At 45.1% G+C, this 25838-nt stretch overlaps 1 protein-coding gene across 13 annotated transcripts in view; it reads right to left on the reverse strand.

Moving 5' to 3' along the window:
• Positions 1–25838, reverse strand: part of ELP3 (elongator acetyltransferase complex subunit 3) — a 219600-nt gene that overhangs the window by 105148 nt on the left and 88614 nt on the right. For 7 of the 13 annotated variants that reach the window (XM_055577784.1, XM_055577781.1, XM_055577783.1 and 4 more), the window contains 4 exons: positions 10676–10775; positions 7480–7618; positions 2465–2535; positions 1105–1168 (listed from right to left, as the gene is read on the reverse strand). In XM_055577784.1, coding sequence (XP_055433759.1) covers positions 1105–1168; positions 2465–2535; positions 7480–7618; positions 10676–10752 — 351 coding nt within the window. In that variant the 5' untranslated portion in view covers positions 10753–10775. The other 6 variants (XM_055577791.1, XM_055577790.1, XM_055577780.1 and 3 more) reach the window with 6 other exon arrangements.

Consider the following 25838-nt stretch of genomic DNA (forward strand, 5'->3'; position numbering starts at 1 on the left):
GCCTTCTTCTTGTCATTCGGGGCTCAGTTACCACGTCACCCCTCCCAGCCACCAAAGCTGAAGTCACCCTCTCCTATATCTTACTTGACTTTACTTCCCTGCTCCCCATTTCAACTGGTACCTGATATTTTTTCATTTGTTTCATTAATGTTTTGTTGTTGTCCAGTCACTAAGTCATGTCCAACTTTTTGTGACCCCCAAGGACTGCAGCATGCCAGACTTCCCTGTCCTTCACCGTCTCCTGGAAATTGCTCCAACTCATGACCATTAAGTCGTGATGCTATCTAACCATCTCATCCTCTGCTGCCCTCTTCTTCTTTTGCTTTCAGTCTTTCCCAGCATCATTACTATCTGCTGCTGCTGCTAAGTCGCTTCAGTCATGTCTGACTCTGTGCGACCCCATAGACGGCAGCCCACCAGGCTCCCCCGTCCCTGGGATTCTCCAGGCAAGAACACTGGAGTGGGTTGCCATTCCCTTCTCCAATGCATGAAAGTGAAAAGTGAAAGTGAAGTCGCTCAGTTGTGTCTGACCCCCAGAGACCCCATGGACTGCAGCCTACCAGGCTCCTCCGTCCATGGGAGTTTCCAGGCAAGAGTACTGGAGTGGGGTGCCATTGCCTTCTCCTTCATAACTATCTACCCTCCACTTATTAGAATGCAGATTCCACAAGACCTGACCTGTCTTTTCCATGGCTGCAGAGGCAGGAAAACATCCTGGTGAGGTGCACAGAATTCAAGGCCTGGCCCTGTTACATTCGGGATGTGTCTTCCAGGCCAATTGTGAAAGCCTTCTAGGCTCCAGTTTCCTTATCCATAAAACTATGATAATAATAGTGTTTACCTTCAAAATGCTGCTGGAAGATTTAAAGTTGTAAAGCATTTAGAACAGTGTTGACATATGTTCATAATAAGCACTTAGGTAAGTATTTCTGCAGTGACTGGAACAATATATAGAGGCACTTGGCAAATGTTTCATGAATGAGTAACTTGTGCAATCAAGAAAAAAATAAGAAAGAAAAATTTTAAGAAAGCCAGTACTTGTAAAAGCTTATGCTAAGTAAAGTATGACATAACACTCCTCCAGTCAGCCTCACATTACTTTACCTCATATCCAGTGTAAGACTGGGTGGAATATTCGAAATCTGAATCAGGTCCGCCAGGGCAGTACCTGCCAATAAAACAAAAGGGTGAGGGTGTCAGATTCAGAACTCAGCTCCACTGTCCAGTTCAGGGACCTGCAGTCTCCATAAAATCCCGCTTGAACCAGCTTCATTTTCAAATCCTGACAGAAGATTGTACCTTTGTGCTCTCTGCAAATATTTACATTTTCTACTAACAAGTAAAAAGGTAAACATATAAAGGAACAATATTGCAGTAGTTTTCAGAGTAATGCAGCCGCTATCATTTTATATTTTTATTGGAGTGTAGTTGCTGTATGAGGCGGTGTTAGTTTCTGCTATCTGATGAAGTGAATCAGCTGATGTATACACACAGCTCCTCCTCCTGGAGCCTCCCTCCCCACCCGACCCCTCCAGGTCCCCAGCGAGCACCGGGCTGAGCCCCTGTGCTATGCAGCAGCTCCCCGCGGGCTATTTTACACGCTAGTGTACGTGTGTCAGCGCCTCTCTCTCAGCCCGCCCCACCCTCTCCTTCCTGCGGTGTCCACATGTCCACGCTCTACATCCGCATCCCTAGTCCTGCCCTGGAAATGGGCTCATCTGTATCATTTTTCTAGATTCCGTGTGACAGATGAATGGATAAGGATGATGTGGTACACCTATACACTGGAATATTACTCTGCCATAAAGAGGAGCAGAATTGGGTCATTTGTAGAGATCTGAATGGACCAAGAATCTGTCATACAGGGGAAAGCAAGTCAGAAAGAGAAAAACACATATCGTGTATCAACGCACTATCACTTTAGAAGTTTAAGCTTTTAGGGGCAAATAACAGTGCCTACATTTTCCTAGTTTGGATTGATACTCACAGTGCTCTCTTGGTAACTACACTTAGGAAAATTTTTCTCCCGACTGATCTTACTATCTAGAATCATGCATATTCTTCTAATTTTTCTAATTATCTAAGCTTAAGAAGTTTAAAGATTATTTATAAGGGTAACTTTTTGGGGATACTTTGCTGATCCAAATTCATTTTAAATTTCTGACATTTGGAATTCAGGCTTCTCATATTTCCATGTTTCATTTATCAAGTTAACAGACTATCTACTCTTTTGAGTTCTGTAACCTATGTACTGTATATTGAAACAAATTAAAATCTTTATATGTTTTATTTTTAAAGCACTGAAATATCCTATTAATGGCTGCTTATTTCAAAGAACTGACTTATGAATCTTTAATAGTTAAAGTTTTAAATATGACCAGCATGCACTGATCAAGGCTCTAGGACTTGCTATATCAATTAAAATGCACACACATACACAACTTATTAAAATCATCATACTCACACACATATATTTCCTGTAAAACTGATGTGTGGACATCTGTGGGGTTTGCACATGACAGCCACAACAGCAATCTATAAAAGAAAGATTAATAAAAAAGCAACTGTGAAATAATTCACAGGAAATTCTGGAGAGCAGTTATCTCCGAAAATGGGAGAGGACCGCAACACAAGGGGCTTCAAAGTGCTTGTGATGCTGTGTTTCTTAAACAAAGCCGTGGGTACCAGGGTGATCTCTTTTCAGTGTTATTAATCTTCAGATCAGATGGTACAGAATGAATCTTGGAGGAGGGGTCCCTGCTGGGGCTCCAAGGAACCACGTGTAGACACGCACAACCTTCAGTCTCCTGACCTCTGGAGCTCACGTTGGCAGTAAACAGACACTGAATGGACCACGATGGATCCAGGACTGGGAGAGAAGTGGACCAGAGCCCCGTGTACGTCAGGGCCTACGCAGATTGACTGCAGCCTGATTTCAGTTTGGTTCAGTCCTGTAACAGGAATTTCAGCTGTGGAGTTAGCATGCAAGGCCTCTTGAGAAAGATGTACGTTTACTGAGAAAGCATGAAGGTTTGGGTTTTTGTGTAACCTGGTGTCCAGAGCTCAAAAGTCTGGCTGTTTTGAAGAATGAAGTATTATATAAAATTTTGGTTATTAAAGATATAACTTTGTAGCCTTCCTATCTGGAGAAATAAAATCCTTTAAATAAAAAAAAAAGTGCTACACTCAATATGCCAGCAAATTAATGCTCAAAATCCTTCAAATTAGGCTTCAACACATGAACCAAGAACTTCCAGACATTCAAGCAGGATTTAGAAAAGGCAGAGGACCCAGAGATCAAATTGCCAACATCCATCAGATCATAGAAAAAGCAAAGGAATTCCAGAAAAACTTCTGCTTTATTGACTACGCCAAAGCCTTTGACTGTGTAGATCACAACAAACCGTGGAAAATTCTTCAAGAGAGGAATACCAGACCACCTTGCCTGTCTCCTGAGACATCTGTATGCAGGTCAAGAAGCTACAGTTAGAACCAGACATGGAACAATGGACTGATTCAAAACTGGAAAAGGAGTACGTCAAGGCTGCATATTGTCCCCCTGCTTATTTAACTTCTATGCAGAATACATCATGCAAAATGTCAAGCTGGATGAAGCTCAAGCTGGAATCAAGATTGCTGGGAGAAATATCAATAACCTCAGATATAAAGCTGACACCACCCTAATGGCAGAAGGCGAAGAGGAACTAAAGAGCCTCTTGATGAGGGTGAAAGAGGAGAGTGAAAAAGCTGTCTTAAAACTCAACCTTCAGAAAACAAAGATCATGGCATCTGGTCCCATCACTTCATGGCAAATAGATGGGAAACAATGGAACAGCGACAGACTTTATTTTCTTGGGCTCCATAATCACCATGAATGACGACTGCAGCCCTGATACTAAAAGATGCTTGCTCCTTGGAAGAAAGCTATGACAAACATAGACAGCATATTAAAAAATATATATATATAGCATTACAGTCAAAGCTACAGTTTTTCCAGTAGTCATGTATGGATGTGAGACATGGACCATAAAGATGACTGAGTGCTAAAGAATTGATGCTTTTGAACTGTGGTGTTGGAGAAGACTCTTGAGAGTCCCTTGGACTGCAAGGAGATCAAACCAGTCCACCCTAAAGGAGATCAGTCCTGGGTGTTCATTGGAAGGACTGATGCTGAAGCTGAAGCTCTAATACTTTGGCCACCTGATGCAAAGAGCTGACTTGCTTGAAAAGACCCTGATGCTGGGAAAGACTGATGGCAGAAGGAGAAGGGGACGACAGAGGATGAGATGGTTGGATGGCATCACTGACTCCATGGACATGAGTTTGAGTGAACTCCAGGAGACAGTAAAGAACAGTGATGCCTGGCGAGCTGCAGTACACGGGGTCACCAAGAGTTGGATGCGACTGAGTGACGGAACAACAACAATTGATGCATCGATTATAGGGCAACCTGGGGGAGGGGGAGAGGAAGTGCAAGGGAACTCTGTACTTTCTGCTCAACTGTTCTGTAAGCCTAAAGCTCTATAAAAAAATAAAAACAAAGCACAACAGTAACAGCAGGGATAAAAGCATGGAGTTTAGGAGGCACAACAGATAGGGGATGACAATTAGCTGTGTGCTCTTGACATTTTTAGTAGGTTACTCTGGTGGATCTGCTGTAGCTAAGACAAAGCAGGCCTGTTATGAAATGACTCCAATAACCTCCAAAATAAGAAACAATAAAGGTCAGAACATTCCTACCCATGGTGGAAGGAATGGACAACGCATTTCACATCATTTGGAAACCAAACAGATGGGGGCACCATGAACTAAGGTGGTCAAGAAGGATGAAAGAGCAAGTCTGAGCAAGCAAGCAAGTCTGGTCTTGCTATACTGGAGGGTCTACAGGCAGTCAAAGGAGAGACGTCTAATAGGCGATATGACGTGGACATGAAGTTTGGGGAAAGGCTGGAGCTGGGAGTCAGCATATGGCAGTGTTGAAAAACATCAGGGGGGCCTCCCTGGCAGTCCAGTGGCTAAGACTCTGCCTTCCAATGCAGGGCGTGCAGGTTCAGTCCCTGGTAGGGCAGCTAAGATCCCACATGCCTCGAGGCCAAAAAACCAAAACATAAAATGGAAGCTCTGTTGTAACAAATTCAATAAAGACTTTAACAATGATCCACATTAAAAAAAAAAAACAAAAGACATCAATGGATGAGATCCCCAAACAAAGTGTGTACAGCGCTAAAAACAGTGGGCCTGGGACCGCAGAAGATATCCATTTTTAAAGACAAGCAGAACAAGAGTAGCTCTCAGAGAAAGAAAAGAGGTGATTCGAGCCAGGAGGAGGACAGAGAACGGAATCGTGGAAACCAGGTGCATTTGTCAGGCCCAGAGGTTGACAAGCCTTTGCTCGCATGATGGCAAGTCCGTGCATAACGCCGAAAACTGACAATGCAAGATTTATCCTGAGAGCACATTATTTAGGGATATGGAAGTAAATGACAAGAAATCAGCTAAGACTTAAAAGCCATCGCCCTGGGTAAGGGAGGAGGAAGGAGAATGTAAAGAGGAGGTTTGGAACTATTCGTTTTTCCGAAAGCCTTCTACACTTCGGTACTAACCAACCAACGAACCCCAACACTTAAGTACAGAGAAGAGACTGGGATTGATGGTACACTCTGTGCAAAGGTTCTGGGGTTTAATTAGTCACAAGTGTGATGTGGTCCAGGAGAGACGGCTACCTGGCAGGTCATGTAAGCAGGAGAAGTGCGATAGCCCCACCCAAGGAACAGACTGAACTTAGTTCACACGGGGAATAAAGGACTCGACTCTGGGCACCAAGTCTGAGGAGGGCCCAAAGCCCACCCTGTGTCTTTCACACTCATCCTGGTTATCCTGGAGGCCTGGCCTCAACTGAGGCTCTTCATGCCTAGCTCAAACTGAGAGCATTCCAACTGGTCTCTCTGTCTCCAAGCGACTGACCCTCCATCTTTAAAGAACATTTTTTCTTTTCAATTTTGGCCGCACTGGGTCTTCATTGCTGCACGCAGGCTTTCTCTAGCTGCAGTGAGCGCGGGCTTCTCTTTGCGGTGGCTCCTCTCGTTGTGGAGCACAGGCTCCAGGCACACGGCGTCAGCAGCTGCGGCTCCCAGGCTCTAGGCCCTGGAGTTGTGGCGCCCGGGGTTAGCTGCCCTGCGGTACGTGGGAACTTCCGGGACCAGGGACTGAACTCATGTCCCCTGTACCGGCAGGCGGACTCCCAACCACTGGGCTACCAGGGAAGACCTCCCCTACATCTTGTATCCAAATTAATTTTCTGAAAAATCTATCTGGTTCCCATCACTCCCCTTCTCAAAAATCTTTTAGTTTCCTCGTATCTGGCTTCTTTGTGGGACATCTGGGCTTCCCTGGTGGCTCAGCTGGTAAAGAATCCGCCTGCAATGCAGGAGACCCGGGTTCAATCCCTGGGTTGGGAACATCTCAACAGCTACCCACTCCAGTATTCTGGCCTAGAGAATTCCATGGACTGTATAGCCCATGGGGTTGCAAAGAGTCGGACACGACTGAGCGACGTTCACTTCCCTTCACTTAAGATCTTTGACAAGCAGATGCCACACTAACACTTCACCCCAAAGTCCTGCCGCTTTCCAAAGTGAAGCCCAGCCCTGGTGAGCCTGGCACACTTGTGGTTTCCCCCTGCACACACCTCTTACATCATCTGTGCCCTAATTCCTGCCCCTTGCTCCCACGACTCTGTGCTTGCTCTTCTCCGCTTACACGAGCACCACTTCTGGGTCAGTCAGGCGCCGCACTTCCCCCTCTTGGGTCCTTCCTACTTTCTTGTACTGTAGGGACATCTCTGTCTTCTGGACACCCTCCTGAATGGTGTCAACTGGTTCACAGTTACCATATGTATTAATATAATGACTTTGCACTGTCAGTTAACTTTTCAAAACACCCTTTATGTTATAAGCCACGAGCTTAAGGTGGCCAACAATATTTATCATCTTCTGGTAGTCACCAAGTTTCAGTCTATACTTTTAAAGACCTCCTCCCCCTCACCACCCTATGCCCCGTGAGTGTGTGCTCAGTCGCGTCCAGCTGTTTGCGACCCCATGGACTGCAGCCCGCCAGGCTCCTCTGTCCATGGGATTCTTCAGGCAAGAATACTGGAGTGGGTTGCATGTCCTTCTCCAGGGCATCTTCCCTACCCAGGGATCGAACCCATGTCTCCTACATTGGCAGGCAGGTTCTTTACCACTGAGCCACCTGGGAAGCCCCACTTTTAAAGACACTAAAAATCAACCACCATCTTTTCCTCTAAGTGACTCTCTTCCCTGGTGCTCTCTGAGCATCCTGCACGTGTCTCCACTGCAGCACACACCACCACAAGAGGACTTTATGAATTCAAATCGCCCACCTCCACCTCACTACGTGTAGGCAGGGATCTGTAGCCCAACAGATACACAATCAATACGTGATGAATCGATCACTCACCCCACTGGCAGTTCTGATGGGTTTCGCCTTCAGCTTGGGGACCAAGACCTTCCGATACTGAGGCGGGACCGCGGCGATGATGTCCACCAGGCGGGGCTGTGCCGAGAGCCCGTATTTGGCAGCTGTCCTGGTCTTCACCCTGAAAGTAGAGCATCCAACATGATCAAGGTCACAGTATTCCAAGGACAAGCTACCAGAAGAATAACCTATGAACAATGTCACCAATCCTTGCGGCTCCTGTATCCCCTCACCAGACGACAAGAGTGGCTCTAACGCTTGTAGCTGTCAGGGAAACAGGAGAGCAAAATCCACTTCTTGTTCCCTGGGGTACCAGAGAGGACGCCAGATGACCAGGGGACGGGACCCAGGACAGTGACATAGTCGAGGTCTCGTTCAAGGTAGGGCTCCAGCGTCAGAGGACTCGATCCCCCCTCAGCTTCTGCAGCACGCATCCGGGATGAGGTTAACCCTCTGACGGGGGCCTGCTCAGCACACTGTGGAATGATCAGACATGCACGTGGCCTCGATGGGCACCTCTCCCTGCTGTAACAACCAAAACTGTCTCCAGACGTTGCAAAGTCTTGGGGGTGGGTGGAGGGGTGGGAGTAGTCATGACTGGTTGCAAGCCATGGTCTCAGGCCCAAAAGCAAAACAACCAAACGCAAAGCTATGTAGACCTGAACAGGAAATAAAGTATTGGGTTGGCCAAAAAGTTCATTTGGGTTTTTCTGTTAGATGTTATGGAAAAACCCAAACGAACTCATTGGCCACTCCAACATATATATATTTTAAAGCATTTAAAATATTTTTCTAATATAAAATATTACCTAAAGAACAGAACAATGAACCATGTGATATACTTTAACAATTATAAAACAATCACTCTTGTAACCACATTCCAAGAAAAAGAACATGATCACCATTTCAGAAGACCCCTGTGTGCCTTCCTGACTGTAACCCTATTCGCACCCCCCAAAATAACCTTTATCCCAACTAGTTTTCTTCTATAATTGTAGAAGAAAAACTGTTCCTTGTTTTCTTCTAGAATTGTACCAACTTTTCTTTTCTTTGTGGCTGCTAGCCAAATCCCACAGTCACTTTAATCCATCTAGAAATACTATGAGGTGTGCAAATTGTTTAAACAAATGTTTACTGAGTTCCTAAGAGGTACAAGAGACTACCTAAGTACCTGGGACGTCAGGAAGTGTAAGGCAGAGCTGTTTCGTGCTCTATGTTTGCAGACAGGCATGCACAAAAATAAGTCTGCTGATAATAAAAACATACGTAATAGAACACACACCCAACCATGAATGCTTACAGCGTTCGAGACGAACTCAGTGTGTGCTGGGGAGGCATTCATGGAAAATAGGGACAGAAAAGCGTAGGCTTCACAGATGGGAGGGGAGTTTGGGGGAGAACGGACACATGTGTATGAACGGCTGAGTACCTTCGCTGTCGACCTGAAACCATCACAGCGTTGTTAACTGGCTTCACTCCAACGCAAAACAGTAAGTTTAAAAGTATATACATTACAACAAAAAAGAAAGTTGCTAAGAGAGTAAATCCTGGACGTTCTCATCACAAGGGAAGAAGAATTTTTTTTTTCTATTTCTTTAATTTTGTATCAATATGAGAGAGAGGATGGATGTTCACTAAACTTACTGTAATCATCTCATAATGTGTAGGCTGAATCACCATACTGTGTATCTTGAACTTAAAACAGGGCTACTTATCAACTGTATCAATAAAACTGGAAGAAGAAAGTAAAAAATAAAAAGGAATGGATGAGGAAGTTGGTAGTGAACATGGAAGAGAGTTATAATGAAGACAGAGTAGGCAAAATTGTGACCTGAACTGGACCCAAGGAAAAAGATTCAAAGGTGACGCTACAGTTTCAAGCCTGGCTGAAGGTTAAAACGATTTGGCAAAGGGGCCATCTGAGTATCGGCTGGTTTTGAGGAAGATGCTAACTTTAGCTTTAGATGTGCTAAATTAAAAAGAATGACAAAAATATATAAGACATAGAAACGTTCACGAGAAACAAAAAATTTGTATAATTATGGGTACAGCCGAGAAAAAAATAGGGGAAAAAAATCAGTTCAACACATGGTAGAAAAATCAATAAAATATAATGTCTCCATAGCAAAAAAGAACATTGATTTCTTTAGCCAACGTTGATTAAGCACAATGTTTCAAAGCAAGGGTAAAACGTAATTTTTCTAGACAGGGTCTAGAGAAACGTCATGTGAACAGAGACTAGACCACTGATGGCCTGGGGATGGGGGAGCAGATCGCTAGAGCAGATCTATATAACAGGTACACAGTCAATAAACAGACGCAGAGAGGAGAGACCGCTCTTATTTGACGATGTGGCCAAGTCCAAGCTGAACCTGACCGTGGAGAGGAAGTGGATGGACGTGTCCGGGAGGCTCTGAAGCGGGGAAGGGCTGGATGACGCCAAAAGGCCCAGAGAGGGTCCTCCTGGGAGCCAGCCGCCACCTCCTGCGTCTCAGCGGAGGGACCGGAACGAGAGGAGCGTGAAGAGAGACGGACAGCAGGACAGACCACGGGCTCTGCAGACAGACGGTCTGATTCCAAATCTCAGCTCTGCCATTTACCACTTATTCACTCTTGGAAAAATTATGTAACCTTCTCTGTCTCGGGGCACCCATCTGTCCAGTGAGGTAAGTCCTGACCTCAGACAGCGTTTGAGAGGGTCAGCTGGGCTAATTCGTCCAGTGTACCGCTAACAGTGACCTGACTACAGTAAGCGCCCAAGAAATGTTAGACGCTACTAGCAATATTAAGCTCTGAGGCAACTTTGCCATACATAATCAACAGGGCAGGGCAGAACACTAAATTCTCAATTAAAACATGAAACACGAGATGGAACCGGTAGTATTTGATAATTGCATGCATGAAAGAGATCTACTAATACTTCCCAAGAACAAGATTACCTTCTTTTTTTTTTTATAGATCCACTTACTTATTTTTTAGACTTTTTGGGGGATGTGGACATTTTTTAAAGTCTTTATTGAATTTGTTACAACATTGCTTTTATTTTATGTTTTTGGTTTTTTTTTTGGCCCTTAGGCATGTGAGATTCCAGCTCCTCGACCAGGGATCAAACCCACACCCCCTGCCTTGGAAGGCCAAGTCTTAACCACTGGACCACCAGGGAAGACCCTCCACTTACTTATTTAGATCGATGTCTTTTCCCTGTTCGTGAGCTTCAATTAGCTGTTTAATAACATCTCCTATGGTCAGCATCATTAGCTGAGCAGGGCTGAGGTCGCCTAGAAAGATAAGATTTGACAACGTAAAAAGTCACATTATTCAGCAAACGTTTTTGTATTTACTAGCAGTTTTCCTTCCAAAATCATTCCAATCATGCTGAAATAATAGCTCAAGGTTACCAGATGGTGAACCTTTATTGTTTACAATTTAGCCATATGTCTTGCACCTTTAATTTAAAAACAAACCTGAGTTCCCCTACATACGGGAAGGGTTCACTCTAGAAGCATATACAGGACAAGCATGATAGATACAGGGAAGAGCAGAGACAAACAGGAAGGAAAAAAAACGAATTACACAGGAAAGAACCAAAGGAGTTAAAATAGCTTCCCTTCATCTCCAGATTTTTTGATTCCATTTAGTTGCTTTACTTCATCTGATTCTCAGAAGAAAGGGAGGTGGATGGAACAAGAATATTTGCCTGTCCCATAAAAATGTGACCAAGGGGTGAAGTTGAAACTCAAACCCAGGTGTCCCCAGAAGCAGAATCACACAGCAGTGTAATACTATTTTGAAATACAAAGGCAGGGGTCTAGCCTTGCCTAGGGACTTTAATGCATCTCTAAGATTCAGTCGAAACAGCACTGCAACCTTCTCCTGGCAAATGAGGCCATCCTTCTCACCTAAGAGGCAACAGCAGAAGCTGACATGGCACGACCCACCCCTTGCCCGCAAATACACTTGCCTGGTTCAAGGATGGGCACCTATTCAGGCGGGGGCCAATCTGAGCTTTTATTCAAGGCAAAAAAAAAGACACCAGCCCCTTTCCAGTGGTAAAAGCTGTGAGATTTCAGCTTGGGAGCTGCTAGCAGGCACACTTCCTGCCTGCAGAGAAAGCTGGTGTCTAAAGATAGCGACGTCATCAGAGAGGGGGCAAGACGAGAAAGCCCTGTCCCTCCCATTTACTTGATCTCATTTGAGACCTCACAACACTGGAAGGTGGGCACTGTTTTCTCATTTCACAGATGTGAATAATTAAGGCAAGTTAATGCTAAAGCTGAAACTTCAGTACTTTGGCCACCTGATGCGAACAGTTGACTCATTGGAAAAGACTCTGATGCTGGGAGGGATTGGGGGCAGGAGGAAAAGGGGACAACAGAGGATGAGATGGCTGGATGGCATCACCGACTTGATGATGATGAGTTTGAGTGAACTCCGGGAGTTGGTGATGGACAGGGAGACCTGCCGTGCTACGATTCATGGGGTCGCAAAGAGTCAGACACGACTGAGCGACTGAACTGAACTGAAGACGTCATTGTAAATGACATGGTTAAGACTCAAATTCAGGCCTTTCCCTCACAACTTACATGCTTTTTCCCACTGTGCCAAACCACCTCTAATTTCCTAAGACACAGCTACCATAAACAATTTGAAAGAAGTCCATTTATAATAGGAGGCTAACGCTTTCTAAACCGTGTAACTCAACCCTTCAGTATTCTACAGAGGTGCCCAAGGGGCCATGTAACAGACAGGGCTGGTGGTGAGGAAGGTAAAGTGGGGGGTGGGGGAAGAGGGAAGTTCCCTTTCTCCATTTCAACCCAAGCAGCTTCACTTCCATCTGTTTATATATTGAAGTTCTGCGTAAGAATTTATTTGGAGGGAAAAAGGGGCTTCAGGTGATAAAAAATACAGGCAGACCTCATGCAGTTTGGTTCCAGGCGACCACAAAAAAGGGCATACTACAATAAAGTATGTCACATGAATATTTTGGCTTCCCGGTGCACACACAAGTTATATTTACAATGTACTATAGTCTGCTAAGTGTGCAATAGCTATATGCCTTAAATAAATGAGAGACACAAGTTCTGGGTGGCTTCTTCTGGCATGGGTGTGCATGTAAGACACTTCAATCCGGTCTTGACTCTTTGCCACCCCATGGACTGTAGCCCACCAAGCTACTCTGTCCATGGGATTTCCCAGGCAAGAGCAGTGGAGTGGGTTGCCACGCCCTCCTCCAGGGGATCTTCCCGACCCAGGGATTGAACCCTCGTCTCTTATGTCTCCTAGCATTGGCAGGCAGGTTCTTTACCACTGGCGCCAGGGCACTCGAATCTACAAGGAGGGAACAGGAATTTCCCCAAGGCTCTGCTTACCTTAGTTAACAAGTGAGGCATGGGAAAGTGCTGCCGCCTTGTGGACACGTCCCGCAATAGCAACCTTCAACCTACGGGCAGATTCTTTACCACTGAGCCACTTGGCTAAACCCCAAAACTATTGCTTATGGGCACTGAATATTCATAAAGACTACGTGTGCGCTCAGCTGCCCAGCTGTCTCTGACTCTTCGCGACCCCATAGACTGTAGCCCGCCAAGCTTCTCCGTCTATGGGATTTCACAAGCGAAAATACTGGAGTGGGTTTTCCTCCTCCACAGGATCTTCCCGACATAGGAATTGAACCCAAGTCTCTTATGTCTCCTAGCATTGGCAGGCAGGTGCTTAACCACTAGCGCTACACAGCATTCTAATTTACACGGAGATAACAGGAATTTCCCCAAGCCTCCCCAGTGGCTCTGCGATAAAGAATCCCCCTGAATTGCAGAAGCTGCAGGAGACCCAGGTTCGATTCCTGGGTGGGAAAGATTCTCTGAAGGAGGAAATGGCAACCCACTCCAGTATACTTGCCTGGAGAACCCTATGGATACAGAAATCTGGCGGGCTACCTTCCGTGGGGTAGCAGAGAGTCAGACACTGCTGAAGCGACTTAGCATGCATGCTGCTTACCTTAGTAACAAGAGTGAGGCATGGAAACGTGCTGCCGCCTTGTGGACATGTCCCGCAATAGCAACCTGCAACCTACAGGCAGATTCTTGACCAGAGTCACCTGGGAAACACCAAAACCTATTGCTTATGGGCACTCAACAGTCACAAGGTCTACGTGGGTGCTCAGTTGCTCAGCTGTATCTGACTTTTTGCGACCCCACGGACTGTACCCCGCCAGGCTCCTCTGTCCATGAGATTTCCCAGGCAAGAATACTGGAGTGGGTTGCCATTTCCTCCTCCAGGGGATGTTCCCATCCCAGGGATCGAACCCAGGTCTCCCTCATTGCAGGCAGATTCTTTACTAGCTGAGCTACCATCTGAGCCTTCAGCAAATATACTCTTTTTACTGGTGTTGAGTTTTGCCTTGATGTTGAAGGCTGCCAGCTGCTCAGGGTGGTGGATGCTGAAGGCTGGGGTGGGTGTGGCAATCTCTTAAAATAGGACAACAGGGAAAGTTGGCTGCATCCCGACTCTTCCCTTCATGAACAATTTCTCTGTGCATGCAATGCTATTGGGTGGCATTTTACCCACAGTAGAAGTTCTTTCAAAACTGGAGTTGATCGCCTCAAACCCTGCTGCTGCTTTATCAAGTAAGTTTAATATTCTAAAGCTTTTATTATCATTTCAACAATCTTCACAGCATCTTCACCAGCAGCAGACTCTATCTAAACAAACCATTTCTTTGCTCACCCGTAAGAGGCAACTCCTCATCCATTAACGTTTTCTGTGACACTGAAGCAATTCAGTCACATCTTCAGGCTCCACTTCTAGTTCTCCTGCTGTTCCCACATCTGCAGGGACTTCCTCCACTGACGTCTTGAACCCCTCAAAGTCATCATGAGGGTTGGAAGCAACTTCTTCCAAACTCCTATTAACGTAGTTTTTTTTTTTTTTCACCTCTACCCATGAATCACAAATGTTTTTAATGGCACCGAGAATGGTGAATCCTTTCCAGGTTTTCAGTTGACTTTGTCCATGTCCATCAGAGGAATCACAAGCTATGGCAGTTAGAGCCTAAATGGATTTCTTAAATAATAAGACTTGAAAGTGGAAATGACTCCTGGATGAGACTGTGCAATGGATGCTGTGTGAGCAGGGATGAAAACGTTAATCTCCTACATCTCCACCAGAGCGCGTGGATGACTAGACACATCAACAACGAGCAGTGATACTTTAGAGGGCTCTGCTCTCAACAGCGGGCATCAAATATCAGTAAACCATGTTGTAAACAGGTGCGCTGTTTATCCACACTTTGCTCCATTTACAGAGCACAGGCAGAGAAGATGTAGCATAATTCAGAATGGTAAATAAGCATTTTGTCGCTGTTCAGTCGCCAAGTCGTATCTTACTCTATTGAAACACCAGGCTCGTCTGTCCATGGGATTTCCCAGGCAAGAATAGGGGAGTGGATTGCCATTTCCTCCTCCAGGGGATCTTCCCGACTCAGGGATCAAACCCCCATCTCCTGCCTTGGCAGGTGGGTTCTTTATCAGAGCCACCAGACCATCTGCATTGTGATGTGAAAGTCGCTCAGTCGTGTCTGATTCTTTGTGACCCCATGGACTACATAGCTCATGGAATTCTCTAAGCCAGAATACTGGAGTGGGTAGCCTTTCCCTCCTTCAGGGGATCTTCCCAACCCAGGGATCGAACCCAGGTGTTCTGCATTGCAGGCGGATTCTTTACCAGCTGAGCCACAAGAGAGTCATCCTGCCCTCTGAAGCTCTCAAGCCAGGTACTGACCTCTCCTCTCTCGCTTCGAAAGTCTTGGTGGCATCTTCTTCCCATAGAAGCCTGTTCTGTCTACACTGAAAATCTATTGTTTAGTACAGCCACCTTCATGAATTATCTTAGCTAGATCTTCTGGATAACTTGCTGCTCTACCATGCACTTTCATGCCGTACAGACGACTTCTTTCCTTAAACTTCACAAAAGTGAGCCCTGCTAGCTTCAAACCTTTCTTCTGCAGTTTCCTTACCTCTCTCAGCCCTCACAGAAGTATAGAGTTAGGGCCTTGTCTTAGGTTGCTGCTGCTGCTGCTGCTAAGTCACTTCAGTCGTGTCCGATTCTGTGCAACCCCATAGACGGCAGCCCACGAGGCTCCCATCCCTGGGATTCTCCAGGCAAGAACACTGGAGTGGGTTGCCATTTCCTTCTGCAATGCATGAAAGTGAAAAGTGAAAGTGAAGTCGCTCAGTCGTGTCCGACCCTTAGCGACCCCATGGACTGCAGCCTACCAGGCTCCTCCATCCGTGGGATTTTCCAGGCAAGAGGACTGGAGTGGGGTGCCAGTGCCTTCTCCGTTGTCTTAGGTTAGGCTTGGGCTTAAGGGAATGCCGTGGCTGGCTGATCCATGCAGATCCCAAAACCTTCTCCATTATCAGCAATAAGGCTGGTTTGTTTCCTTATCATTCATGAGTTCACTAGAATATCATTTTCAAATTCCTTCAAGAACTTTCCCTTTGCATTCACAACTTGGCTGTTGAGTTAGCACTCAGTCTATCTCAGTTTTCAACAGGCCTTCCTCACTAAGCTTAATCATTTTCAGCTATTAATTTAAAGTGAACCCTGCCTTTTATTAATACCTGAACCCTTGAAGGCTGTTGTAGGGGTACTAACTGGCCTAATTCAGTAGCATTTATCAGTCCTCATTGTCTAAAGGAACAGGGAGGCCCGAGGAGAGGGATGAAGATGGGGGAATGGCCAAAAAGTGGAGCAGTCAGAACACATCATTTATTGATTAAGTTCGTCATCTTACGTGGCAGTTTGTGGGACCCCAAAACAATTACAATAGTAGTATCAATGATCACTGATCACAGAGCACCATAACACACACAGAAACAGTGAAAAAGTCTCAAATACTGTGGAATTACCAAAACATGACTGAGACGTGAACTGAGCAAATGCTGTTGGCAATATGGCACTGACAGACTTGCTCAACAGAGTTGCTACAAACCTTCAATTTGTAAAAATAAATAAACAAAACACAGTATCTGTGAAGTACATTAAAGCTAAACACAGTAAAACAAGGCATACATGGAGATAAAGATTTAAAAACATTTGGACAGCTCTTCGGTGTATCGAAAATTATCCACAGAAGTGAATTAGTAAGAAAAGTCTTCATGGAGGAAATCAGAGATATCTTTAGAGAAAGGGCAGGGTTTGGACAAGCAAAACAGAGGGCAATCCAGAAGGAACAATGTTAGGTATAGGAATTACCGATCACGTTTATATGAAAGTGTTGCCAAACTGGAAGCCTTTCTGACAGGGTTGGGTAAAATCAGTTTACAGGGTACACTGGCTACTCGACAAAAGATACAATACACAGTGGAGAATTATATGTTCTTGAGTTTGGGAGTAAAAAGATCAAAGTAGTGTTTAAAGAAAATAAGTACAGATTGATCCTTGAACACTGGCTTGAACTGTGTGTGTCCACTTATATGAGTTGGGTTTTTTTTCTCAATAAATACAGTACCTGTATTTTTCAGATCCTTAAATTAACTTAAGTGTGGGGAAAAGCTTTTGTTTAATTAGCGACCACAATATGTGGAAACAAAAGAACTAGGATTTGAGTCCTAATGCTATCCAAACTGTGTGAGCTTACTGCCCCTGCGTGAGTCATTTGTCAATTTCTTTGCTTTTGAGGCAGAGATAGCAGTATTTGGATTTTCAACTGCATGGTGGTGGGGGCAGTGCCTCCAACCCCGGGGGTTGTTCAAGGGTCAACTATATACAAAATACACTACAGAAAATGAGCATACAAAAAACGATTCAGAAGATGAAAGAATACACATAATCTGCATACTAAGTAAAAGGCTCTTGAAAGATAACTTTGTTTAAAAAAAAACACAGAAGATTTAAAGCAGAACACTTGGATGACAGACTCAGTCCCTAGCTCCCAAATCCTACTGGCTATGTTGTAATGGGAAGATCAATGCCTTCTGAGCTCCCTGTTCCTTGTTGGCAAAATTGGGATAATACATACACATTTCACAAGACCAGTGCAAGAACCAAGTGAAATAATGTACATGTGAAAGTCTATTATTCGAATATTAGTTCTTCAGTGAAGGTGGATTAGAGGAATGGTGGCTAGAATGAGGATAAACTACTGCAAGAGGCAATTTCTGTAGGAACCAGCAGGGCTTGGTGATAGATGAAATTAAAAGTAAAGCTGTCTGGCCTACAGATAGAGGAGCAAGTTAGAGGGAGAAGATGACTAACTAATTAGGGGCAAGCAGTCTTTGAGCCCACAAAGCAACTGAAGGTAATTTGGATATTTGGAGTACCTGATGCCAAGAGGCATAGTAATCAAGGGCAGTTTTTTTGTTGGTTTGGGGGATTCGTAGAAACAGCCTGACCAACCAATTCGGTTCTGTTTCCTAAATATAATCTTGGGCTAGGAAAATTACTTAATTCTTTTGATCTCAGCTTCTTCATTTGTAATCTGGAGATGATACCCACATAAGAATTATTAGCAAAAGCTCGATAAACGGTAGCTAGGATTATCATAACCATCATTACCATTAGACCGACTTCTCAAATGAGTTTACAGAGATCACTACAACCTGCAAGAAAATATTTGAAATTTGACTCTATCCGGTTGAAAAACTAAAGATGAAATCGCTCCACGCTCAGGAGGTAATTAACTCCGGAGGTAATACAAATGGGAACAACTGCCTAATTACCCCACAAATTCCAAGAATAACTCGGCATTTCTCTTTCCTTTTTAAAAAAACATTTAGAACTTTAAAACAATCTCAAATCAAAAAGGACGTGAAATGTGTAGTAAAATCTTAGCAAATTAAGAGTTCGAGACCGTGTTAAATCCATCGATCACGTAAATTTCTTGGAGCAGAGCTTTTATCATTTATGCAAAAGACACCAAGTGATGGCCAAAAAGGAAAAATAAGGATAGGCCGGTTTAAAAAGCACAGTAGCAGGGAGAGACGAGTTCACAAACTGACCACAGGTGGTGGGGAGACTGGCAGGCAGCAGATTCCCGCGGAAAAAACCGACTTCAGCATCTGATGGCCCGGGTTCGCCCCTTCCCTTCCACCACCCGTTCCCTCTCCCCGTCGCACCTTTGCGCTTCTGCCTCATCTCTCCGCTGTCGTAGCAGCCGCCACCCCAGAAAATGTAGGTATCTACTCGGACCACGGGGGAAATTGACAGCCACCAAGCAACCCTGTCCTGTCGTAAAACGACGGAAACATATCGTAAAGCTGTCCCGAGAAGACCACGAGTGCAAGGGTCCGCCCCGTCTTCCTGCGGCGGCTCCCGGAGCCCCTGGAAGACGGAGCCGAGCTACTGAGGCCATTCAGCCGGGGGTCAAAGGGCTGTAGGATGCTAGCATCCGAACGCCACCGCAGCTCTGGCATTAGAAACCTTGACCTGAGCAGTACAGCTACCGGACAGAGCTTATGGACAGAGGCTGCGCCAGGGAGCCAAAACAAGAGGGTGGATGTGGATGGTGTCTAAATAAGGTGGAGGAGCCTAGGATGCGTTAGGTCCGCGGGAATATGAGGGGGAATAGAGTGATGACAAGCCCGCCAGTGTGGAAGAGACTAGATTTAGAGCCTGGAAGAGACCATGCAGCAGTCAAGTAACGCTGTGAGGTCCAGACTTGGACGCCAGTTGATCACTCTGGTCTCAGGCAAATGGGACGTATCAATAACCATCATGAAAGCTTCGGAAGTTTCTCCAGAAAGACGTGCACACGGACAGCTTTGTAGAGTTTGGAGGCAGGACCTGGGATCATGGTTTTCTGAAACCCATCCATGATCTCCTTTATTCATAGACCAGAAATTAAGAACCCCTCTTACTGAGACAGGACTTCCCCGGTGGAACATTGGTAAAAGAATCTGCCTACCAATGCAGGAGATGTAGGAGATCCGGGTTGGATTCCTGGGTCAGGAGGATCCCCTAGAGGAAGAAATGGCTCCAGTATTCTTGCCTGGAAAATCCCATGGACAGAGGAGCCTAGCGGCCCAGTCCACAGGGAAAGGGGGGTTGCAAAGAATTGGAGGCGACCTGAGCATGCAGGCATGCACTTATTAGGACTTACCTGGTGGTCCAGTGGCTAAGACTCCATACTCCCAATGCAGGGGGCTGAGGTTCCATGCCTAGTCTGGGAACTAGATCCCACATACTGCAACTAAGAGTTCATCCACTCCAGTTAAAGATCTCTCAGATAGCAACTAAAAGACACTGCATGCTGTAGCTAAGACCTGGCACAGCCAAATAAATACATAAATTTAAAAAAGAAAGAACCCTCTTATTAACACATGAAGACATGAATATGTGCTGTTTCCAGTTCTCTTACTTTGCACCAGAATTGAGATAACTCCAAGTCTTTGGCCTCATCATAACACTGCAACTCTCCTGGTCAGTTTTTGTGATTGTCCATCAGGACAAATTCAGTAACATGTATCTGTCCTTATTGTCATCTTAGTACCAAGTGACATACGTTAGCTACCTAGAAAGTCTTCTAGGACCCTCCAAGAAAAACTCTTAGTTTTTCTTCTAATTTTTCTCAATCTTCCTGTATATCTTCTCAAAATATAGGTATTCCACGGGGGTCGCTTCTTAAAATTGTCTCCCCCAAAGTGATCCCCAGAGTACCAAAGCTTTAAATACCATCTGTTTGTTCCCATATTTGTAGTCCAGCCCCAGCTCCTCCCCTACTTGACACTGTGTCAGATCTGTGTGTGTAACGTATATCAGAAACGTAACATGTCTCCAAAGGAACTACACTTTTACTCCAACTCTGCCCTTTCCCCAATCTTCCTTATCTGAAGACACCATCCTCTACCTCATCACTTCTTAACCTCACACAAGAGAAAGAAGCTGGAGGTTTTAAATTATGATTGAGAATGCTATATTTGAGCTAATATTTGATAATGCGGATATCTGGGGGAAGAGTCTTTCAAATAGAGGGAATACTTAGTGTAAAGGTCCGAGGGTGAGAAGATCCTTGATGTGTTCACAGAAAGCAAGGAGGTAGCTGGCATTTGAGCAGTGAGTGAGGGGAAGTGCAATAGAGGTCAGAGAGGTGATGGGGTGGGGTGGGGTGGGGTGGGGTGGGGGACCCTGCAGCTCACGTAAGACTTTGTAGGCCAGTGCATAGGCTTTGCCTTTTCCTGTCAGTCATGTGGAGTGCCACTGGAGAGCTTTTTAGCAGAAATATAATGTAATTTATAATTGAAATTACCTCTGGACTTCCCTGGTGGTCGAGTGGTTAAGAATCCTGACAATGCAGGGAACAGTTTCGATCCCTGGTCCAGGAAGATTCAACATGCCATGGGGCAACTAAATCCATCCGCCACAACTACTGAGCCCGCGTGCTCTAGAGCCCGGGCTCCGCAACAAGAGAAGCCACCGTGATAAGAAGCCTGCACACGGCAACTAGTAGCCCCTGCTCATCACAGCTAGAGAAAACCTGTGTGCAGCAACAAGGACCCAGTGCAGCAAAAAATAGATGAATAAAAAAAAAATTTTAAGTCTATTTGTTGAGAGTAGATTGTAGGGAGGAAGCACAGAAGTGGGGAGATCAGTTAGGTGGTTATTATCACATCTATGCCAGGGATTCCCAAACTTTGATGCTCGTGAGAATCACCTAGAGAGGGGTGAAAAATCCCAGTGCCCAGGTCACACCCTGTGCCAATTAAATCAACATATCAAGGGGGTGGCAGCCAGGCATTAGTATTTTATAAGATTCTTCAGTTCATTTCAGTCGCTCAGTTGTGTCCGACTCTTTGCGACCACATGATCGCAGCATGCCAGGCCTCCCTGTCCATCACCAACTCCTGGAGTTCACTCAGACTCATGTCCATCGAGTTGGTGATGCCATCCAGCCATCTCATCCTCTGTCGTCCCCTTCTCCTCCTGCCCCAAATCCCTCCCAGCATCAGGGTCTTTTCCAATGAGTCAACTCTTCTCATGAGGTGGCCAAAGTATTGGAGTTTCAGCTTTAGCATCAGTCCTTCCAATGAACACCTAGGACTGATCTCCTTCAGAATGGACTGGTTGGATCTCCTTGCAGTCCAAGGGACTCTCAAGACTCTTCTCCAACACCACAGTTCAAAAGCATCAATTCTTCGGCACTCAGCTTTCTTCACAGTCCAACTCTCACATCCATACATGACCACTGGAAAAACCATAGCCTTGACTAGATGGCCCTTTGCTGGCAAAGTAATGTCTCTGCTTTTGAATATGCTATCTAGGTTGGTCATAACTTTCCTTCCAAGGAGTAAGCGTCTTTTAATTTCATGTCTGCAGTCACCATCTGCAGTGATTTCAGAGCCCCAAAAAATAAAGTCTGACACTGTTTCCCCATCTGTTTCCCATGAAGTGATGGGACCAGATGCCATGATCTTTGTTTTCTGAATGTTGAGCTTTAAGCCAACTTTTTCACTCTCCTCTTTCACTTTCATCAAGAGGCTCTTTAGTTCCTCTTCACTTTCTGCCATAAGGGTGGTGTCATCTGCATATCTGAGGTTATTGATATTTCTCCTGGCAATCTTGATTCCAGCTTGTGCTTCTTCCAGCCCAGCATTTCTCATGATGTACTCTGCATACAAGTTAAATAAGCAGGGTGACAATATACAGCCTTGACGTACTCCTTTTCCTATTTGGAACCAGTCTATTGTTCCATGTCCAGTTCTAACTGCTGCTTCCTGATGTGCATATAGGTTTCTCAAGAGGCAGGTCAGGTGGTCTGGGATTCCCATCTCTTTCAGAATTTTCCACAGTTTATTGTGATCCACGAAGTCAAAAGCTTTGGCATTGTCAGTAAACTGAAATACATGTTTTTCTGGAACTCTTGCTTTTTCTATGATCTGATGGATGTTGGCAATTTGATCTCTGGTTCCTCTGCCTTTTCTAAAATCAGCTTGAACATCAGGAAGTTCACGGTTCACGTATTGCTGAAGCCTGGCTTGGAGAATTTTGAGCATTACTTTACTAGTGTGTGAGATGTGTGCAATTGTGCGGTAGTTTGAGCATTCTTTGGCATTGCCTTTCTTTGGGATTGGAATGAAAACTGACCTTTTCCAATCCTGTGGCCACTGCTGAGTTTTCCAAATTTGCTGGCATATTGAGTGCAGCACTTTCACAGCATCATCTTTCAGGATTTGGAATAGCTCCACTGGAATTCCATCACCTCCACTAGCTTTGTTCGTAGTGATGCTTTCGAAGGCCCACTTGACTTCACATTCCAGGATGTCTGGCTCTAGGTGAGTGATCACACCATCGTGATTAACTGGGTCGTGAAGATCTTTTTTGTACAGTTCTTCTGTGTATTCTTGCCATCTCTTCTTAATATCTTCTGCTTCTGTTAGGTCCATACCATTTCTGTTCTTTATTGAGCTCATCTTTGCATGAAATATTCTCTTGGTATCTCTAATTTTCTTGAAGAGATCTCTAGTCTTTCCCATTCTGTTGTTTCCATTTCTTTGCATTGATCGCTGAGGAAGGCTTTCTTATCTCTCCTTGCTCTTCTTTGGAACTCTGCATTCAAATGCTTTTATCTTTCCTTTTCTCCTTTGCTTTTCACTTCTCTTCTTTTCATAGCTATTTGTAAGGCCTCCTCAGACAGCCATCTTGCTTTTTTGCATTTCTTTTTCTTGGGGATGATCTTGATCCCTGTCTCCTGTACAATGTCATGAACCTCAGTCCATAGTTCATCAGGCACTCTGTCTATCAGATTTAGTCGCTTAAATCTATTTCTCACTTCCACTGTATAATTATAAAGGATTTGATTTAGGTCATACCTGAATGGTCTGGTGGTTTTCCCTACTTTCTTCAATTTAAGTCTGAATTTGGCAATAAGGAGTTCATGATCTGAGCCACAATCAGCTCCCGGTCTTGTTTTTGCTGACTGTATAGAGCTTCCGCATCTTTGGCTGCAAAGAATATAATCAATCTGATTTCGGTGTTGACCATCTGGTGATGTCCATGTGTAGAGTCTTCTCTTGTGTTGTTGGAAGAGGGTGTTTGCTATGACCAGTGCGTTCTCTTAGCAAAACTATTATATTAGCCTTTGCCCTGCTTCATTCCTTACTCCAAGGCCAAATTTGCCTGTTATTCCAGGTGTTTCTTGACTTCCTACTTTTGCATTCCAGTCCCCTATAACGAAAAGGACATCTTTTTTGGGTGTTAGTTCTAAAAGGTCATGTAGGTCTTCATAGAACTCTTGGGTAATCCCAAAGTGCAGTAAAATTTGAGAACCACTGAACAAGACCAGAGATGATTATGACTTGAGTAGGGGAGGAAGCAGTGGAGGGGGTGAGACATGTTCAGATTCTGAACATGCTTTAATGGTTTCAGCAAGGCTTCCTGACAGCCAGATGTGGAGTGTGGAAGAAAGACAGGCATCGACATCAAGGGTGACATGGAAGGATTTGTAGGAGGGGCTGGATGTAGCTGTCATGAGCTGAACTGGGGAACACTGTAGGTGGAGTGGGGTTTCAGGGGAATGGGGGCTTAATTTGTATGTGTTGTGTTTGGGATACCTTGTGAGCTGTAAGACATGAAAGAGATCGGGGCTGGAGGTACCAAATGAGAGCGATGCGCATATGGGTGATACTTACAGATGTGAGACTAAAAGAAAGAAAAGAGTGCGACAGAAAGAAAAGAGACCAAAGATTAAGCTTTAGGGTATTCTATAATCACCAGGAAACAGGAATAAGTAGGGAAGGAGGCTGAGGAGGTGCAACCAGGGAGGTGGGAAGGAAACTAGGCGAGCGTGGTTCCTGGAAGCCGAGTGGGAAAATGTGTGTTGAGGAGGGAGTGATCCCTTGGATCAAATGCCATTGATGGGTCAACGAAGAGGAGGGTTGAAAATTAACTAGGATCACCGGAGACTCTGACACAAACAGTTTCACAGAGTGGTAGAAGTGAAGGCTTAACTGGAGTGGGTTGATGATTAAAAGGAGAGAGCTCTGAGACGGCAGCTTTAGAAACAACTCTTTGAGGGGGTTCGCCATAAAATACAGAGGAATGGGACAGCAGCTGGCAGGGAAGCCAGGCTCAGAGGGAGCGTTTGTTAAAATGGAATAAGTAACAGCATGTTTGTATGCTGATGGGAATAATCCAGGGGACACTGAAAATCTGATGAATGAAGAGGGGGCAGTAATCTACCTTGTCCTGCAGTTGGACAGAAGGAAGGGGATCTGGTGCCCAAGAGAAAGGATTAGCTTTTGGTGGCTGTAGGCACTGTTCAGTCACTCAGTCGTATCTGACTCTCTGCGACCCCATGGACTGCAGCACGCCAGGCTTCCCTGTCGTTCACCGTCTCCCTGAGCTTGCTCAAACTCATGTCCATTGAGTCAGTGATGCCATTCAAGCACCTCATTCTCTGTCGCCCCCTTCTCCTCCTGCCCTCAGTCTTTCCCATAGATGGGGTGTATTTGGAGTTCATCTATATCCAGGCTGGAAGGCAGAGCCAGTGATACATGTCGGGGGCGGGGGGCAGTTGGGTGTGACGGTGGGACTCTGTGGAAGTTCTCTTTCAGTTGCTTCAATGTTTCTAGTGAGTTCAGTGGAAAATTCAGCTTGGTAGTTTGCCCAAACTCCTAATGGAGCTAGCATTCAGGTGTCCAATAGTATCAAAGGCCACCTTAATGAACCTAGTTTTAAAAATGACCAAAGTTCATTTTAGCTATTAGGGGCTTCCCTGGTGGCTCAGTGGTAAAGAACCTGCTTGCCAATTCAGGAGGCACAGGCGATGTGAGCTCAATCTCTGGCAAGGGAAGATGCCCTGGAGAAGAAAACGGCAACCCACTCCAGTCTTCTTGCCTGGAGAATCCCATGGACAGAGGAACTGGTGGGGCTACAGTCCACGGGAACTGCAAAGAGTCAGACACGACTGAAGCAACTTAGCATGCACACACACCAGTAGTATCTCTGGTTAAGAATACAGGTAACTGTTGAAGTAGAGAAACAGCCAGTAGAGGGAGAGCTAAGCACACACGACATGAACATATGTTATGATTTCAGCCCAAAGAAATCCAACAGTAGTGAAGGTAGTTCGTGTTGATGTTCTTTGTTTTGAACTCTATATTGGTATTTCTATGGTTTTCTAATGGATGAGGCACACCAGCTTGCTAAAAGTTGCAAGCAATTTTTAAGACCACATTCTTTCTGAACTTTTGTTGCTTTCCCACTTTGGACTAAAAATATACCTGCAGTTACTGCTGCTGCTGCTGCTGCTAAGTCGCTTCAGTCGTGTCCGACTCTGTGCGACCCCATAGACGGCAGCCCACCAGGCTCTGCCATCCCTGGGACTCTCCAGGCAAGAACACTGG

Source organism: Bubalus kerabau, chromosome 4 (assembly GCF_029407905.1).
Source record: "Bubalus kerabau isolate K-KA32 ecotype Philippines breed swamp buffalo chromosome 4, PCC_UOA_SB_1v2, whole genome shotgun sequence".
Taxonomy (NCBI): Eukaryota; Metazoa; Chordata; class Mammalia; order Artiodactyla; family Bovidae; genus Bubalus; species Bubalus kerabau.